The 19,726-nt window shown below is 36.5% G+C and overlaps 1 protein-coding gene across 7 annotated transcripts in view; it reads left to right on the forward strand.

Moving 5' to 3' along the window:
* LOC101437752 (transport and Golgi organization protein 1 homolog) overlaps window positions 1-19,726 on the forward strand; it is a 173,929-nt gene that overhangs the window by 140,545 nt on the left and 13,658 nt on the right. For all 7 annotated transcript variants that reach the window (XM_071211305.1, XM_071211306.1, XM_071211307.1 and 4 more), the window contains 9 exons: window positions 4,844-4,930; window positions 6,360-6,491; window positions 13,444-13,465; window positions 15,691-15,779; window positions 16,015-16,092; window positions 16,178-16,288; window positions 17,765-17,884; window positions 17,968-18,055; window positions 19,653-19,705. In XM_071211305.1, the coding sequence (XP_071067406.1) occupies window positions 15,729-15,779; window positions 16,015-16,092; window positions 16,178-16,288; window positions 17,765-17,884; window positions 17,968-18,055; window positions 19,653-19,705 (501 nt within the window). In that variant the 5' untranslated portion in view covers window positions 4,844-4,930; window positions 6,360-6,491; window positions 13,444-13,465; window positions 15,691-15,728. The remainder of the gene's footprint in view (window positions 1-4,843; window positions 4,931-6,359; window positions 6,492-13,443; window positions 13,466-15,690; window positions 15,780-16,014; window positions 16,093-16,177; window positions 16,289-17,764; window positions 17,885-17,967; window positions 18,056-19,652; window positions 19,706-19,726) is intronic.

Here is a 19,726-nt window from a genome sequence, read left to right on the forward strand (position 1 = left end):
CCATGTGCACTTGCATTTTTGTTAAGCATATTACTCATATTTCTGAAAGCTTGGCCACCCTGGGAACTATGGTGTCTAATAATTGGTGTTATTACTACTATGTGAAAAAAAGCAAAATATCATTTGCATTCTGTGATATCTTGTTTCTTCTTTGGCTTTAACAACTTGCTTGTCATACCTTCCCTTCTGTTTCTGGGGACTCCCTCAGGGATTCTGTGTCCATATAGTTTAAGGGGAGCCCTCAAAAGTCTGTGACATGAAAATAAATGGCTGTTACTTGCTGGGATTGTTAAAAAATGAGTGGATTTATGGCATGGAGGACATGACAGGCAGGAAGATGAGTTCCTGTCCTCATGTGGTGTTCAGACTCCTGATACACCCAGAGCAGAAAGGGTCAGTGGCGACCTTAGTATCTTCTTTCTCTCTCTCTCTCTCTCTCTCTCTCTCTCTCTCTCTCTCTCTCTCTTTTTAAGATATTTTGATTACATAAATGTTACAGAGAATATACAGGGGATTCACATATGCCTTAGTAGCTTCTAAGCATATAGAAATATCCAGTGTCAACTGGGAAGATTTCAAAGTAAGCCCTCCAAAAGAGGGAAAGAAGCAAAGGAAAGCAGAGAGAAAGATTGGAAACACACTTTGGAGATCATTAATTTTTCTTTCTTTTCTTGCATGCACCAGTTACCAAGGAAGGATCTAGAAAACTCCAGTGGGACCTTGTATTGACACAGAACCAAGACAATTGAACCACTCCAGGAAGAGAAAAATCTAATCTCTTCCTTGTGAGTCTAATATATGGTGTAATTTCATGATAGCCTTTATTCTTGCCTTTTTTTCCCCATTTAGGTTTCATTTTTCATAGCTCAGTTAAGCTCTCTTTCCCTAGTGCATCTGTGAGCATTTGGATAAGTTAACCCATTTTTCATTTCCCACCGCTACCCTTGTTCATGGCCATGTCCACCAGTAAAATCCTGAAGTCAAGTTATTTTATCCCACTTTAGTAAAACCAGCTTTAGGACCAGACAAAATATATCTTTGCTCTTTTAGTATGTGTCCATGATGCTTTGCTTCCCTTTATCAGAAGCATTTGTATTCATTGCTTTGTAAGACAGTTAATTTGTTTACATGGTTTTGTCTCACCTAGAAAGTCACAGCTCTGTACAGAAAGGGTCTTGTCTGGCCCATTCACCTGCATTCCGGGGTATTTCCATACAGGATCGTTGTGAAGGAGACCGGAACAACCCATAGGCTCATCCCTCGGTATGGCAGAATAGACAGGCACACCAAACTAGGCTGGGAAGGAAAAGGGGCTGTATTAGCTGGAGGAGGAGAGTAGACCTAATCAATCTCAAATCTGAAATCTGCCTCCCTGCCAAGGTTTTTTTTTGGTTTTATTTTAACAACTTTTATACAGGTTTGAAACAAAGAGAATTAATTGTAGCATGATTTGAAACAAAGAAAATTAATCATTGGGGAGGGGTTGGAGGAGCTTTTCTAATGTTTCTGCTCTGGTTAATATTTAAGATACATATTGTGCCTGTTGCCTCTAAATTTCACGGGGGTAAGAGTAGGGAATGAGTGAAGCATTACGAAGGTATATTTTTCTCTACAAAGAAAGAGAATTAAAATGTCTAGTTAATGTTCAACTCAACATGCAACAAAAGACACAAGAAGAAAAATCATGAGAGACACAACAAAGCAGGGAACGGAAATGACTCCAGCAATTAGGTGCCTCCCTCCCAGGTTGGAGGTCCTGGGCTCAGTTCCCAGTGCCTCCTAAAGACACAGCACACAGTAAGTGCAAACAAGGAGGGGATGGGGAGAGATAAATAAATAAAATAAATCTTTAAAAAAACACATTGAACTCGACAGAGCTATGTGCTTTTCTTTAGAGACTTTATGCCTATTCTAAGGTGCTTGCTAGGTTACAAGTATATTGTATTCTGTTCATGCTACAAATCCCCCCGGTTATTCTTGAGCTACAGATTCCCTTTGATTTTACTTTTATTTCCAATCGTGGAATTAATTTTGGGGGGACTCAGTTGTTCGTTCTGGCTGCTTCCTACTGAAATGGGTTGTAGTAGTTACGGGGTTTCTTGCTGGAAACATTGGTCCATGGTATGTAAGCAAAATTGATCATTGTTCAAAGGATTGGGGGTAATCTTGAAAGTAGCTCTAGGCGAGGACTCCTGACTTAGGGATTCACAGGTATATTTTTATGTTCAGGATCTTCAGGTGGGTTGCTGACAACAGCTGCTTTTTGGCGGAGTGGTAGAGAATCACTGTGCAAGATTGGTTGTAGCTTGACTCTAGTATGATGTATCCATGGTTTGATGCTGTAGTTTAAGAGAAGAGTGAGTGTGAAGCAACACCAGATATGCTCCTACCAATCTGGAACTTAGTTGTGTTTGGGGGTGTAAGTTTTTCCATGTTTGTAACCATATCCAATCTCCAGGATGGGAGTTGTGTAAAGGAGCACCTGCAGGGAACTTAAGATAGTTGGAAGCTTAGTTATTGATTTCAGTTAGAGTTCCTCCTAGGGGTTTTATAAGTTGAATAGTGGGTAATTCAAAACTAGGATGTATATTCCCAGCATATTCTACTTTTAGAAATGGCCTTCCACATGTCATTTCATAAGACTTAAACCTAATCCACTTTGGGGTTCTACTCATCCTCAGGAGTGCAACGGGCAGGGCTTTATCTCATTTTAACTGTATTTCCAAACAAATTTTTGCTAGATGTTCTTTTAATGTTCTGTTCATTCATTCTTTTTTTTCCCCCTGTGGATTGAGCTCGATAGGAGAAGTGAAGCCACCAATCAATACCCAGTAAATCGGAAACATCTTTGACTACATTAGAGACAAGGGCAGCACTATTATCACTTTGAATGGGCAGAGGGAGCCCAAACCCAGAAATAATTTCTTTTAGAAAACACTGAATAACTTCATGGATTTTCTCAGTTAGACAAGGGAAAGCTTCTACCCATCTAGTAAACTGTCAACAAATACTAGCAGAGATTTCAAATTTCCAGGTGCCTGAGGCATTATGGTAAAATCAATTTGCCAATCATCACCTCTGCCTGGTCACCGATAGTGTACTCCTTTTGTTAAAGCTGGTACTTTAGGGCGGGCCAAAGATTGACTAGAGTGCATGTTACGCATGGATTAGTTACAGCTTGACTAGTTCGGCTTAGGTTAGGTCTGCTTAGAAAATAAACCATTTGTAAAGGGTTTCTCGTCCATAGTGTGTGATTTGGTAAACGTGTGTTATGATGGGTTTGAGGAGGTTTTCTGGGACATGAGTTTTACTCATCTCCCTGCATTCATTTTCATTTTGTAAACATCCCTGTTTAATTAGACTTTGAAATCCCATTCTTTTGCCCTTGCTAAGTCTTTTTCTGAATACTGAGGTTTTCTAAATGTCTCTAGTTCAGGTCTTCACTCACTGTGAGGTAATAGTGTGTGGTTTGGGTAAAACTAAGCAAGGGTTGGAAGGGTAATTTCCCCTTTGGCCACCTCTCTTGCTGCTTTATCTGCCTGTCTATTGCCTTTAGCTTCTTTGCTATCAGTAGCTTGATGTCCCTTACAAGGAATAACTGCCAGTCTTTTGGCTGTAAAACTACAGTTAACAACTGCAAGATCAAGTCTACACGTTTTGATATTTTTATTGGCAGTGCTTAATAAACCACGTTCTTTCCAAATGGCTCCACATGCTTGTAGGACAACAGAAGCATGTCTGGACTCTGCATATATGTTTGCCTTTTGTCCTGTACTTAGCTGCAGGATGCTTACGAGAGCAACTAGTTTGGCTTTTGGTGCTGAAGTTCTTTGCTTCTAATATTCCAGTGAGAGTGACTACCGAATAGCCTGCTCTGCACTTTCCATGGTCCATGTAGCTGCTTCCATCTAATATTCCAATTTTATGGGAATATTAATCCCAGGATAATATAATAACTGCCACCTGTATCTCTCAGTTTGTCCATAACTGCAGATACTTCTTTAATTTATATCTTTAGTACAGAATTTTTTAAAAGACTAAATCCTTTTATTTATAATCAAATTATACCACCCATATGAACTTTGTAATTTGAAGGAGCATTTCCATTATCCAATGTTATTTTTTAAAATTTTAATTAGAGAAGTTGTTGGCCTACAGAAGCATCATACATAAAATACAGAGTTCCCATATACCACCCTATAATTAATATCTTGGATTAGCATAGAACATTAGTTGCAATTGATAAAAGAACATTGTATAATTGAAATATTAACTATAGTCCGTGGATTTACCTTAGGGTTCATAGTTTGTGTTGTACGTCTTATGTAATTTTTAAAAAATTTATTCTGGTATCATATATACATTCCAAAATTTCTCTTTTTAAATATATATTTCAGTGCTGTTTAATTATGTTCACAATCTCACAGTACCATCGCCACCATCCATTACCAAAATGTTTCCATCTTCCCAAATAAAACTTTGTACAATTTTAAACATTAACTCCCCACTTCCTACTCCCACCCTGGCTCCTGGTAACCTATATTCCAGTTTATGACTCTATGAATTTATTTATTCTAATTGTTTAATATTCATAGATCATATAATATCTGTCCTTTTCTGTCTGGCTTATTTCAGTCACCATGATGTCTTTAAGGCTGATCCATGTTGTCGCTTATATCAGAACTTTATTCCTTTTTACAGCCGAATAATATTCCAACGTGTGTCTATACTATATTTTATCTACTTCTTGATTGGTGGGTATGTGGTTGGCTTCCATCTTTTGACAGTTGTGACATATGCTGCTATGAGAATTTTGATTTCTGTTTCTCTGTTCATTCTACAGGTTGAGCGTACGTTTGGAAATGTTCCAAAAGATTTAGTCCAGTTAATTCATAAGTATATCAAAGAAGATCTATACTTTCCATTCCATGTAAGTCTGAATTTATATTATTTTGTCAATTACAAATCGATTTATAAAATGATAAATTAAATTAACAATATTTAAAAATTTGCTCTATTTTGATAGAAAAATAACAAAGTTAGTATATCCAATTTTTCCCCCTAATCCTTGAGTCATATGTAAGTGATGTAAACAGCACCTATTTAATATATAAAATATGTTGAATTTTGACATGTATATGTAACTATGAAATAATCACCACCGTGAAGATAATAATCATACCCAACAAGCCCAAAAGCTTTTCTGTGCTCCATTGTAATCCATCCATCCATCCCCTCCATCTTTCCTAATACCCCTTCCTCACAATTACGGAAGGACATGGAAAGTTTTCTATTATTGGAGCAAGATTCTTTTTAGTAACATAATCATTTTGACATTTACCCTTGTGGTTTTATATATTGATGGTTTTGTTCATTTCCATTCCTGGGTAGTATTCCATTTTATGGATATACTACAATTTGCTTATTGTTAATTCTTATCCTTGGTAAGAAATTTGGGGCTGATTCATCCATAAAAACATAAACCCAGAAATTAGCACCTCTGCAGAATTCTACCTGCGCATAGTTATAATTTGCAACTTATGCTGAATTGAGAGTGTACCTAAAAGCGTTTATATACCTAGCCATTTAATAGCAATTGCTTTTGAAAGGCTTGCTGAAAAACGCAGAACAGAAAAAGTCAAAGCACTGCTATGTGTTATTTTGGTTTTGCTCTTATTCTGACTTTTTTATTATGAAAATTTTCAGCCTTAAAGCAACATTTTCCATTAACAGTTCACTAAACATAATCACCTACCTTCCTATCCAACCATCTATTCATCATATTTTAGTGCATTTCAAAGTAAATTGGAGACATCAGAATATTTCCTCCTAAATACTTTACCATGCCTGTCATTAAGCATTGTTAAATATTTATTTACAGATTTTTCTTTTAATGTGCAATTTACATAGAGTAAATAAACAAATCTTAAGAGAACATCATGGAAGTTTGACATACATATACACATGCATAATACAAACCCCTTTCAAAACGTGTTTCTCTTGCACAGTAGAGGCCCAGATGGCCTGAGGGGGGTGGGAAACACCCCAGAAAGTGTCATTACCCTACTTTCATTCAATCTTTGCCTTCATTATAACAATTTTACTTGTTCTAGAATTTCATATAAATGGAAGCACGTTATATGTACTCTTCCGTGTGTGTCTTTCTCTGCTCAGTATAGTGTTTCTGAGATTTGTTCTTGTTTCTGCATGGATCAGTAATTTATTCTTTTTCATTCCTGATTCCTATTCTGTTGAATGAATCTCTCTTTTTTAATACTTTGTATTTTAAAATGTACAGTATTGTGAATTACTGTAAATTACTTTGAGGCTTCTCATTATTTCCGATATTGTTATTCTAGCTAGCTGATCTACTGCCTGACAGCTTTCCTTCTGGGTCTGACTTGTACAGATTTTTTTGGAATTGTATCATTACTACTGGCTACTTGGGAATTTCTTTATTTGCCATTTTCATCTGGAGCAAAGTCCTTGCTGTGAGTATATTAAAGTACCTTGTAGGTAAACTTTGACTCATAAATAATAAGTAGGCCATTTTTTAGTTGCTGGTTTTTTAACTTGTTTCCTTTATTGTATTTTATTTATTTATTTGTTTGTTTGTTTGTTTATTTATTTCCCCTGCTCCCCTGCTCTGGTTGTCTGTTCTCCGTGTCTATTTGCTGCATCTTCTTCTTTGTCCACTTCTGTTGTTGTCAGTGGCACGGGAATCTGTGTTTCTTTTTGTTGCGTCATCTTGTGTCAGCTCTCCGTGTGGGTGGTGCCATTCTTAGGCAGGCTGCACTTTCTTTCCCGCTGGGCAGCTCTCCTTACGGGGCACACTCCTTGCACGTGGGCCTCCCCTACGCGGGGGACACCCCTGCGTGCCATGGCATTCCTTGTGCGGATCAGCACTGTGCATGGGCCAGCTCTACATGGGTCAGGGTGTCCCAGGGTTTGAACCGCGGACCTCCCATGTGATAAACGGACGCCCTAACCACTGGGCCAAGTCCGCTTCCCAAGTTGTTTCCTTTAGATTGCTGAAATATGAATAGAAATTAATGTTTGAAATGGAAACTAACCTTGTAAAATAATCTAAATTTTAAATTAATATCTCAGTGAACACATGAACTATATAGCTTTGATGAGAATATTTTAATTTAGAAATCCTTTCTATCAAAAATAAATACTAACTATTAACTATTTATGGGCTTTTTCATGTACTGTTCATGAAATTGAAAATTCTCTTGAAAAATAGTTTAATATAATTTATCTGACACCTTTAACATGTTCGTATTATTTTTAATCACTGTATTTCCACTCCTTGTTATCTGCCCTAATGATATAAATGTTTTTGAAATCTTATATGAGGATTTTCAATAAAATAATATTTATTACAGCAAAAATATGGCAACTACCAAACTCATCCATGACGCGGGAAGTACTGCACATCCTTACAATGGAATAAACAAAGATCTTAAAATTCATTCTTTCAATGTCATTTCAAGAAAAACACAATGCTGTTGATCTAATGTCAATGAGAAAAAACAGAAACAGGCAGCTTCTATGTAGTCTGGTTTAAAATATATACACCTCTATACACACATAGAATAAAAGAATGCTGCATGAAAATACTATAAAATGGTTAGAAATACTAGTTTCTAAGGGATTTTTTTTTATTCCTATCCCTGATATAACATTATTTCTAAAAATTTCTAACTGAATTATATACTATTATATTCAGAAAATATATTTTGTTTGAAAATACAGAGTAGGTCATGCCTAAATTCTAAAAATTGGATTCCTTTGGGTACTTTTGTTTTCCGCAGTGGATCTTGCACATCGTTGTGATAATGTATTCCACAGTACTTAAAAAATAAAAGTCTTAGACTTTTTAAAAATGAAAATTGCTGACTGGTTTTCTGATTATATCTATAATATCCATCACCAAATACAAAATATGGTGCATTTTCATATACCACAAATAATCCCTTACACTTTTTGCAGTCTAATCCCTCAACTCCCACACAGGCCCAAGCACCAACTGATCTGCTCTCTGTCACTGTGCATTCCTTTTGCCTGTAATAGAATTTCACATACATGGAATTAATTACACAGTGTGTACTCTTCTGTGTCTGATTTCTCTTACCAGGCACAAAGATTTTGAGTTTCATATTGCAAGTATCAGTCATTTGCTCCTTTCTGCTGGTTAAAAAGTATGGTTTATCTACTCATTAACTGATGTTTCTCATGTGTCCTACTGAATCAGCAGCAGCACTCACCCTTAAAGGAGAAATGGGGTGACCCAGCTGGGATGGCCCCAAACTGCCCCAAAATGAGGCCTGTTGAGATTTTGAGGAAAAAGTCACTGAACACCAGGGTGATTAGTCCTTAAGCATTTATTAAGGGCATTTACAGAGAACTGCTGTTACCTGGAGATGGAAGGCAAGAAGTTCCTTCAAGTAATTAACATAGGGCTAGGCACCAAAGTTGGCTGAATGCCACAGGCTCAAATGCATATATTTCATTTTATTTTTTAAGGTTTATTTTTTTTTCCCCACCCCCCATTCCCCCCATTGTCTATTCTCTGTGTCCATTCACTGTGTGTTCTTCTCTGTTTGCTTGTATACTCATTAGAGGGCTCCAGGAACTGATCCTGGGACCTTCCGGAGTAGGAGAGAAGGGATTGCTCTCTTGCACCACCTCAACTCCCTGTTCTGCTACGCCTTCTTATTTTCTCGCCTCTGTGTCTCTTGTTGCATCATCTTACTGGGCCAGCTCTCAGCACTGGCCAGCACTCTTGCATGGGGCAACATTCCGGTGTGGGCTTGCACTCCATGTGGGCCAGCTCACTGCATGGGCCAGCTTGCCCTCACCAGGAAACCCTGGGCATCGAAGCCTAGACCTCCTACAGTAGATGGGAGCCCAATTGGTTGAGCCACATCTGTTTCTCTGAATATATTTTAAAAACATCTTGTACGTGCACTTTTCTCAAAACAAGATGTGCTCAGTATGGCAGCATTCAAGAGTATAGCAGACAAATCTCAGTGTGCATCCAAGGAGTTATGGGAAGAGATGACTTGTGGGTAAGAGTGGGTTGGGTGTTGGGTGGAACAGGGATGAGGACAATACTCAATCAGGCAGGAGATGCTATATGTATCATATATTTGCTGTAAAGTTTTTGCCCATGTATTTCACTTAAAAGTAATCCTCTGCATTCCTACAAACTCATATGTAATTTTCTCCTAAAATAAAGGTCTTTACTTATTTTTTTATTATGCCAATAATACATGCACCTTGAAAAATCAGTGTATAAGAGGAACAAAATTCAAGTCAAGTGTGATCCCTCCCTAAAAGTCCCCTTTTTAATTTGAGTTGGTTTACCCTTAAATTGAGTTGAACTTTCTGCTCAAACATATTCCCACATTTAAGTAAAAGAGAGTTTTTCTATGCGTACTCTTTTAACTTTTTAATTCATGTGCTAGTTTGAATCTTTTGTGGACCCCAGAAAATCATGTTCTTAAGGTAACCCATTCCTATGCATGTGAATCTATTGCATGTGGCAACTTTTAGTTAGACTCAGTTAAGGAATCTTTGGACTCGATCATTTTTTATTAGATCACTTCAGTTAAGGGCCTTGGATTAGACTGTGGAACTTCTAATCCTCTTTTGGGAGTCCTGTCTAAATGGAGGAGAAGGGAGAGAAAAGGAGCCATCATTTTACCCTGCCATGTGAGAGGACTCTAGTATCACCTGCAGCCCCAGAAAGGGAAATCCTGGGAGGCTGAGAGAGACCAGAGGCTGGACGCAAAGGAGCAGCCCAAAGGTGAAGCAATGAACCCTGCAGGAGCAGGAGAGTTGAGCCACGAGCCTGGTCACCCACAGCTGAGCCCTGGGAGAAAGTGTTCTGGAGGAGAAGGCAGAGATCACTTCCTGTTTTGTCTTACCATGTGGCAAAAGTCTAGGATCTCTGGCCGCTGACCTTTGGTGAGACAGTATCTCTAACAATGCCCTGATTTGGACAATTTCATAGTTTCAGAACTGTAAGCTTTTACCCTAATACATTCACATTATAAAAGCCATTCCATTTTTTTTATATTGGCAGCCTTTTGCAAACTAAAACAACTCAATATGTCAATATATGGATAAATGTATTAATGAATGCAAAATATTTTAACAGATGTTATACCAGTATTAGACCTTGAGACTTTTTCATTTGTTTTACTATTATAAATAACTCACCTGGCATGAGAAGAAAAATCTTAATCACTAAACTAAACCAAAATTTGAAAAATATCTATCTTTTTTGTCTGTTTGTGTGATTAAAATAATATCAAGACCACATTTCATTAGATAAATTTTATTAGGTTAAATATTCCAAATCTGCTTTGCTTTATTTTTTTATATATTTTTTCTCTGAATTAGAAAAATCCTTACAAAGTCCTAAAAAAATCTGGAAAACGAAGGTAAAATGCAAAAATAAAAATCATGCAATCATACCACCAAACTAATATTATCATTTTGATATGTTTCATTCACATTTTCTACCTTTATTCTTCCTTTCTCACCCTTGCCCCTAGAGAAACCTATAAACGTATTGTAGTGAGTATGTGCATATCGCTATGCTTTCTTCTCTGTGGTTTTCTATAATAAATTTAGAAGCGTATGATGTATACTTGTAAGTATATTTAAATAATAATTAAAATCTTTACAATACTCTGTTGGAATTAATGCATAATCTCTTATGGATATCTTGTAGTTTATCTTTCCATTTAACACTCTTTCCATATAGACAGCATTTAAGTTGTTTCTGCATTTATACTTTGAAGATGATTTAAGGAACAACTTTGTGTAAATCTCATCTGAGTATTTTAACTTTTGGGGGTATTATAAATTGGGTGTTTGCGTCAAAAAGAGGGTGCTGTAAGCAGATGTAGCTCAGTGGTTGAGCACCTATTTCCCATGTACAAGGTCCTGGGTTCAATCCCAGGTACTTCAAAAAAAAAAAAAAAAGAGAATGCTGGTACACAACTGAATGCATCATTCTCTTATGGTTTGTCTCATGTGCTGGGCAAAATCAATTGATTCTGTGTGTTCCCAGACCAGTAAAGTAATTTTATTTTCTATGTAGAAAATAATCCATTTCCGACTCATAGATGTAAGAAATAATTATACTCACCAAATATTTGTTGCATGGGTTTTCTTATGGTAGACCAGAATGAAAACTGAAGACCTGGATAGACTGAGGCCAACACTAGGGCACAATTAATTGAAACATAATGTGCCATTTAGAAATGAAATGATTTCTCATGCCAGGCAAAAAAAAAAAAAAAAAAAAGTGTGTTCTGCTCACATGTTCTGACATATCCCCTCATTTGTTCCACATTCAAGGAGGGACGTACCTTTGGATTTGATTTGTAATTTAGGTTCTTTTTAACTTCTTAATTGGGAAAAGAATAGGACATTAGTATATTTTTTGACAGTCCTAATTCCTCACTTATAAACATAATTTGCAGAACAGATCATTCTGTAAAAATGAGTTTGGCAGATGACTGAGGCTAGCATGATAAAGGGGCAGAAGTTTTGAATGCAAGTTTTCTAAAATTGAGAACAGTTTCCTGGTTTACTAAAGGGGCAGAAGTTTTGAATGCAAGTTTTCTAAAATTGAGAACAGTTTCCTGGTTTCTTAATTATAATGGACTTATCAACATAATTGAATGGTCCCCATGGCATAGCTATTGTAATAACCTTTTAAAGCAATGTCTTTCCCCCTGGATTTGTGCTTTGCCTTATCCCTTCCTTGCCTCTGGGATTGCCCTCAGAAAAAGGAAAAGCACAGAGTACAAAGGGAAATGGAGAGGAAGAATGAATGCATTTCATACTTACCACTACATTTCTCTGGTTCCAAGTCCCCAATCCCTGCTCTGATTTTTCAGTTGGCTCTGTGGCTACTTTCTCCTGTGCTGCAGAACTTTATTCTGGGCTTGCTTGTCCTCAGTCTCCTGTCCATCTCTCCTCTCAGCTTGCCCCTGGCTGTTGGGATGGGTGGCTGTTTGCAGAGGAAGCTCACTGGTCTTGTGAGCAAGTGCAACAATACTGGAAAATCCTTGTTCTGGTTGGACCTCTCTGGTTGCATTTTTACTGTAATGAAATTATTATGAATGGTGTTTAGATACTACAGTTAAATTCTCATCTCACAGCAAGATTTTTGGGTTTCCCTCAGCATCTGATCACCATTTATAATATTTGAACGGAGAAATATGTTCTGCATGACAAGGAAGTTTGTCTTCTCATGGGATATACATGGTGTACCGCCTGTGTTATATTGTGCGGTAATTCTTTAATGACTTCAGGAAAAGTTTGGGGTTAGGGAAACAGTTTTTGCCCTTTCCTGAAATGTTAACTGTCATTTCGCTTGTTGCTTGTGCATTTTCTCTGGCCCTGTCCTACTCTTTTTCTGATTTGAAGACATAAATTTTTAGTGGTCTGACAAAGTTAGAGCACCCGATTCCTTAGAATTGTTTCCCAATTCAGCAAATAACCATGCCTGAATAAGATGTCTAAGATGTATCTGATGAGAGAATGAGGTATATCTTAGTGCAAACCAAATATGCTAGAAGCTTACCTAGAATGCCTGAGGTCCATGCTAAAAGCTTACCTAAGATGTGGAAGATATATATGCTAATTCAAGCCTATTGAGAACTGAAACAAAAGGACCATTTGGCCTTTCCTCTCTGTATAAAAGGGACTCAAAAATCTTATTCGGGGCTCGGGATTGAAACAGAAAGCTCCCGAGTCCAGCCGATTGACTATGAGGTGCAGAGGTGCCCAAAGATGTACTTACCAAATCCAATGGATGTGTCATGATGATGGGAATGAGTGTTGCTGGGGGGGGGGGAGAGGTGGTGTGGGGGGGTGGGGTTGAATGGGACCTCACATATATATTTTTAATGTAATATTATTACAAAGTCAATAAAAAAAAAGGAAAAAAAAATAAACCATTTTTCCTTCTCAAAATCATTGCTGAGTCCTGGCCTCTCTATATGCAAATAATTGAACCTCTCAAATTCTACAACATTAGTGTGAATACTTAACATTTGTTTTGTATTCTCAGAGACTTCTAATACAATAAAGGGATTTAAACTTAATTATCTATATTGAGGCTGACAAAAATAATTTTAGGTTAATGATGCTTTAGAGCATATAAAAATTCTGTCATTAGCTTTTTAAAAATTAGGTAGATTTGTGTTCATTTAAAGTACTTTAGAGAGACTTCGGTCCAAAATAAAGTATTTACCTTAGTGCTTTGACTGGAAATGGCCTATAAGATATCACCATTTTAAAAAGGAAACTTTTATTTTTACTGGGATACATTTTTTACTATTTTCTTAGGAACTATAGGTTTCTGTTTAATATATTTGTCATATTTTAATTTTGTTTTCCATCTTCTAGGTAAAACCTCATACATATCAAGGTAAGCATTTAGGTTTCCATTAGTTTTGTAATATATTCTCCATACTGGTATTTCATGAGGATGCTAATTCAACTAAAGGGAATATGGTGACTTCTGATATCTGGTTGACTTCTTATTTCTTGGAGTTTCCCTGTTGCTGGGTTATTCCCCCGTATGACAGAGTAGATGGAGATGTAACCAACTGAGAAAGGAGACCAGGAAGAGGAAAATGTTGAGGAAACAAGTGATGATTTGAGTCTGAAATTTGCAAGGTTTGTCCATAACTTGGCTCTTGGGTAAAAGTAAAGATGAATCTGAAATTGTTTGTGCCTGCTAAAACCTCAAGGCTCAGAGAAAATTCTAGATAATACTGGATGTAGTATTTGTTATAAATGAGGTTTAAACAAAAGTTTGTGAGTGTTAAGTGGAGGGAGCCATTAATTTCAGTGGAGAATGAGTGGAAAGGAATATGATACAAAGTGGAGATAATAAACTCAGCGAATGTTTCATTGATTGTGATGAGTAAGTGCTTAAGTGGTGGTGTCTGTTGAGATCCAGGGAAGCTGCCTGCCTAAATTAAAGTCCCCCTGTTGCTGATGTTAGTTCCAGGATTGGTAGCATTTGTATGGTAAGAACAGTGATTTCAAGCAATAGAGCATTCGTGTTGGGTAAAGAGAAGGTAAGTGTGCAATTTGGGGTCAGGTGAGAGAATAAAATGCCAGGTGGAGGAGGAGGGAATACTGGACCCTGATCTAGATGATTTACATGTGTTATCCTTCTGTGAGGTACAGGTACTTTATGTATATTGTTTTCCTCGGCAGTAGGTGCTAGCATTCACATCTTGGAGATGAAAATCTTGAGTCTTAGTGGAATTTTGAATTGTCCAACATCTCTAATAGGCTAACTGGTAAAGCTAAAGATAGACCTGTGTGTACTCATTCCATTGTCCTTACCCTTCACATCCCCGCACTCTGATTCTTATGAAATGGAATCTGCTGGGCAGTAAGAAAATTAGAGTCCTGTGGCTAGGCCAATAATGTAACACTTTAGAAGGGACTTTAAGGAATTGTAAAATAAATAGCCTTAGAAGAGGGGAGAATCAGAGAGAATAATTTTTAAAACAATCGCAGTGACCTGTTTCTTTACCTTGATATTTAGAATTTGTAGTATGTATAGAGTGTGCAAATTTCTGTTTCATCACTGGTAATGATAAAGCTATTTAATGTACTTTCATTTTCTAAGAGTGATATAAATGAAAAGAGAGATAAGCTCTTTAGTTCTTTTTCTTATCACATGGGATGTTTATTTTTTGTTTATTAAAGAAGCTTTGCACCTCAGTTGTAGACTTTTTCACATAATTCACTTGTGTACACATAAAAAGAATAACAAGAGGGAGACAAATTGATAAAAAGTATTTCTACTACCTACATTCAAATTTCTACTCTCAGAGTGACTTTTCAACAAAAAGTCACTGATGTCTCTGTTTTTCCACACAAATAAAATCTTCAGGCCTGCTATCGATGCAACATTTTATAGAGAACCCTCCATTATTGAGAGATGAGTTCTTTTATTGATCTCCCCATCTTTGAAAAAAATAGGAATCTCATGGAAATAATGTTTTTCATTTTTATTTTTTTATAAACTTTTTAGAGAAGTGCTTAGCATTACAAGAAAATTACACTGAAAGTATAGGGAATTCCCATATAACATGCACACCCATGCACTGTTTTCCCTATTATTAACATCTTATATTAGTGTAGTACATTTGTTACAATTGATAAACCAATATTGAAGCATTGCAACTAACCAGAGTATTGTTTACATTATGTTTTACGCTTTGTACTGTACGGTTTTATCAGTTTTGGCAAAAGTATAATGCCATGTGTCCATCATTGCAGTATCGTACGGAAAAATGTTAGCATCTTAAATATGCCCTGTGTTCCACCTATTCATCCCACCCACTCCCTTCTAAAACCCTGCCATATCAATGCCACAATTTCTTCTCTTAACACTAGCTGAAAAAAAATAACTACTTTGATCTGGTTACACTTCCCCCTTATGTTGATATTTATTTATAAGTATAGAATGCCATGGAATTAAAAGATGCTGTTTTCATGCATGATGCTAATACTGTATAGATAATTTATGTCTAAAAGGAAGATAATGTACCTTTGCAGTTAATAAAATAGTGAATTCAATTTTGGGTTTTCCTAATAATCTTAGAGATTGTTTTTCTTTGTTTTTAGTCAATTTACAACAAATTTCTAACAAGATCAAGAATTTCATGGACGAAAATGCTGAAATTGCCCAAAAAATATCCATTTTGGAGCAGAAGGTATAATTTTCCTTTCACCATTTTTTCCCATGGCTTCACCTTGAATTGCTTCCCTTTTCCTGTAGTTCAGGTATTATGCTACTTTTTCTTTCATCTTGTAAATTTATGTCATCATGTTCTTTAGATAGTCCAAATTCAAAGCAAACACTATCTGTGCAAAGTAATGCTTTCAGTAAGATGGTTTTACTAGCACTATAATTAATGTTTTATCATGAATGGCTCTTTTATTATATAGACCAGTGAATTCAAGAAATGCATAAAAGAAACCAAGAGGGAATTTAATGTTCTTTCTGATGAGGCAAATAAATTTAAGGTAAATATCCCTTCTTTTCCTTAATTATATTTCTAAAACAGAAGAAAATAGTGAATATTACTGATCTTGATATGATTTATTGCAGGATAACATCAAAACACTTAACGGGAGTAATGAAATGCTGAATCAGAGCATTGAAATTACACGTGTGGCCTTGATTTTTAAGAGAAATGAGGAAATAAAAAATCAGATCTTGGTAAGAGTTTTGCTCTTAAGGTGTTACCATAATTTATACATTGTGTACGTTGTGTGGATTTCTATTGCTATTGATAGCAGTACGTGGGAGTCTGGGAATCTGAAAAATGTGAACAATTGTCTGGATTTTCAGGCACTAGTATTAAAAGACATTTGATTTCTTCAAGCCTAGGCAATATTTGTTTTCCCCAAACCCTGGTTAATTCTCACATCATTAGGTACTTCCCACCAAGTTTCATAAACTGAGAAACTGTGGGAGAGATGATTCTAAATGCCTATCCAAGGAGAATAGTCTTTGCCTTAACACAAAACAGAATTTTCTAGGTGATGAAGATTTTTATCTACCAGTAAGGAAAACCTTTCATTTGAGCTGCTTGACTTGGATGATATAAAACCTTCTGTGTGGTTACCTTGTCATTCAGTCATCAAGCATTATTTGAAAAGCATAAACGTTGTGGATGTAATCAAATATTTTTGCTTCCAGTATCTTTCCATTCCTCTTTTCTTTATGTGGTTGACTTACTCCTAAATCCAAATTAGAGCACCTTCTTTTATGTCAAAAAGCAGATCTAGAGGAGGGATATGTTCTTTTGACTTCCTCCTTTTTACCTTATTGCCTTTTGAAATCCGGAAATATGTTTTGTTTCTTTCCTATGTGCTGATACAGAGAGAAAATATTTCTCTTAGGAACAAGAAAGATGAGGTAAAAATAAATCCCATAGTTTATATAAAATAGAGAACTTAAAAAGCATACTTCCTGGATGACATTTTTCAAGTCAGTTTTAAAATCAGGAGATATGAGGACAAGTTTGTTTTAAAATCAGGAGATATGAGGACAAGTTTGTTTTCAGATTGGCAAAAATTTGAAATGTGACTCCAGGATTAGGGGTATTTGCTTACTTCTGCATTTCTTTTCCTTGGCACTATTTCTTGTGACCATCAGGATTTTTGCTTCTCCTGTCACACCACAATCAGTTTCTAACCTGAGTCACCCCAAGGGCTGATGACAAGATAATTAGAACAAAAGTCAGGTCTTTGATGACCCTGCTTGGGCAGTTACTGCTCCAGTGACCAAGTGAGGGTGGTTACGGTGGAGTTCAAGATATGGCACAGACTCTTACTGGGAGACACTGAGATAAGATCCTTCCACTCACATGGAAAATGGATCATGCGTATGAACTGTCTATCCCTTAAATATTGTTATTCAGGCACAAATGTGCTTTCTGAGGCATGTTCTAAACTCGACCAGCTTACTTAACAGCTAATTCTGGGGCCCAAACACGCAATTCTGTCTTCACTGTAGGGTTGATGGTGGGAGCACCTTCACTCCTTTCCTTCAAGGCTATAAGCTGAAATGTTTGGAATGTGAGGCCAACAAGGAGACATAGATTCCTTCTTCCTTGCTTCAGTCATATGATGCTAACATCTCTTGTGTAAAAATACTGAATTATTTCATACAGGTTTTATCTCTTTCCAGATGCAGCAACAAATTGAAGGTAGAAAGGAGCACTCTGAGCTCCTTGAAAAAATCAAGTACCTGGAAAACAAACAGAAAGACATGGAAAAAGCTATGACTGAGAAAGACAATACTATTGCTGTAAGTTCATCTCATGGATAAACTTTTAAATCTCCTTAACTAAAAGGGGGTCTTCATTCTAACGGTCTTTTTTCACTTTTTAGGCTTTGACTAATTGTATTGCACAGTTGAATGAGTCATATGAATCTGAATTTGAGGACAAAAATCTTGGCGTTAATGAAGTCCTGACAGGTAAGATGACTCTCAGGGAGGCTGGATCCCTTATGCTGTAGTTAAGGACAGAAGTACTTTCTTGATTAGGCTGCACCTCCTAACTATTTGCACGGTGGGGGCCTATTACTGGTTTTGTTATATGCTTGTTTCTGTCCAGCTCCGTTATATGAGTTATATGCTTGTTTCTGTCCAGCCTTTGCTTTCCTTTCCATTAAAAGCAAATTATACCTCAATTAAACTCTTGTTAAACACGTATCCCCACACAGTGTGATACCTCTTCATATCCTCTGGATGAATATAATTAAAAGGAGAGAGAATAAGAACTATTGACTAGGATCTAGAAATTGGAACCGCTCATACATCACTAGTGTGAATGTAAGAGGGCAATACTTTTGGAATCATCCTGGCAGTAACTCAAAAAGTTAAATATAGTTGTACCATCTGATCTTGGAATTCCACTTGTAAATATAACCCAGTGGAATGACAGCATATGTCTACAGAAAAACTTGTACGTGGGTACTAATTGCAGCAGTATTCATAATAGCCCAAATTGGAAATAAACCAAATGTCCATGAACTAGTTAATGGATAAATAAAATGTGATATTTCCATGTTTTAGCCAAAATTCTCTAGAAAAATAGAACTGACTGAATACATGTGTGTGTGTGTGTTTGTGTGTGTGTGAATTGGCTCACATGACCCAGGAATTTGGCAGACTTAAATTCCATAGGGCAGGATCCAAGTTGCAAACTCTGTAGTAACAATGAATTCCCTAGGAGAAGGAGAAGCTGAATGGCTTCAGTAGGCATAAAAATTCTTTTTTTCTGACTACTTAAATCCTAAATTCTCCCTTTAAGACCTCCAGCTGAGTAAATGAAAAGATTATTCATTCAGAAAGCAGTTAACTTTTTTGGTTGTAGGTATAATCTGCCATAAATACAAATGACTGGTCAATGTTTTAAATCTATGAAACACTCTCACAGTAAGAACTATGCCAGTACTTATTTGACCACACAACTGGACACCATAACCTAGCCAAGTGGGCCTGTGAAATTAACACTTACCATATAATGGAATGTAACCTGGCAATAAAAAAGGAGGTATCCATATATGCTATGTGTAGATAAACCATTGTAACATTATGCTATGGAGAAGAGCCAGATGCAAAAGATCACATTGTATAATTTCATAAAATTCAGGAATAGGCAAATCAAAAGAGAAAAAAAAGTAGATTCGTGGTTGCCAGGGGATAGAAGACAGAGTTTTGATGGAAGTGGCAAGAGATTGCTAATGGGTAATGGATGCTAATGGTTCCTTTGGGGGTGAAGGATAATGCTCTGAAGTTCGATAGTGGTGATTGTTTCATGACTATAAAGAAACTAATAACCACGGAATTGTACACGTTGAAAAGGTGCATTTGTGGTATGTGAATTATATTCCAATTTCTTAAAGTGCATTATAGTTGATCAGTTCTGCTGACTAACTCGTTTTTCCTTTCAATGTTTGAAAATGATAATGGAATAAGCCTCTATTTTCTTGGAAAACTTTAGAAGCATGAAAACTTAAAGTTACAAAACAAAGAAATATAAAGCAATTAAACTCTTCTGGTTTTTTAGATGTGAATAGAAAGATGGAAATTCCAGCGACACAGATGATGGATGTCTCCCAGGTATAACAATTTTTACAGAGT

This window comes from Dasypus novemcinctus, chromosome 23, assembly GCF_030445035.2.
Source record: "Dasypus novemcinctus isolate mDasNov1 chromosome 23, mDasNov1.1.hap2, whole genome shotgun sequence".
In the NCBI taxonomy this organism is placed as follows: Eukaryota; Metazoa; Chordata; class Mammalia; order Cingulata; family Dasypodidae; genus Dasypus; species Dasypus novemcinctus.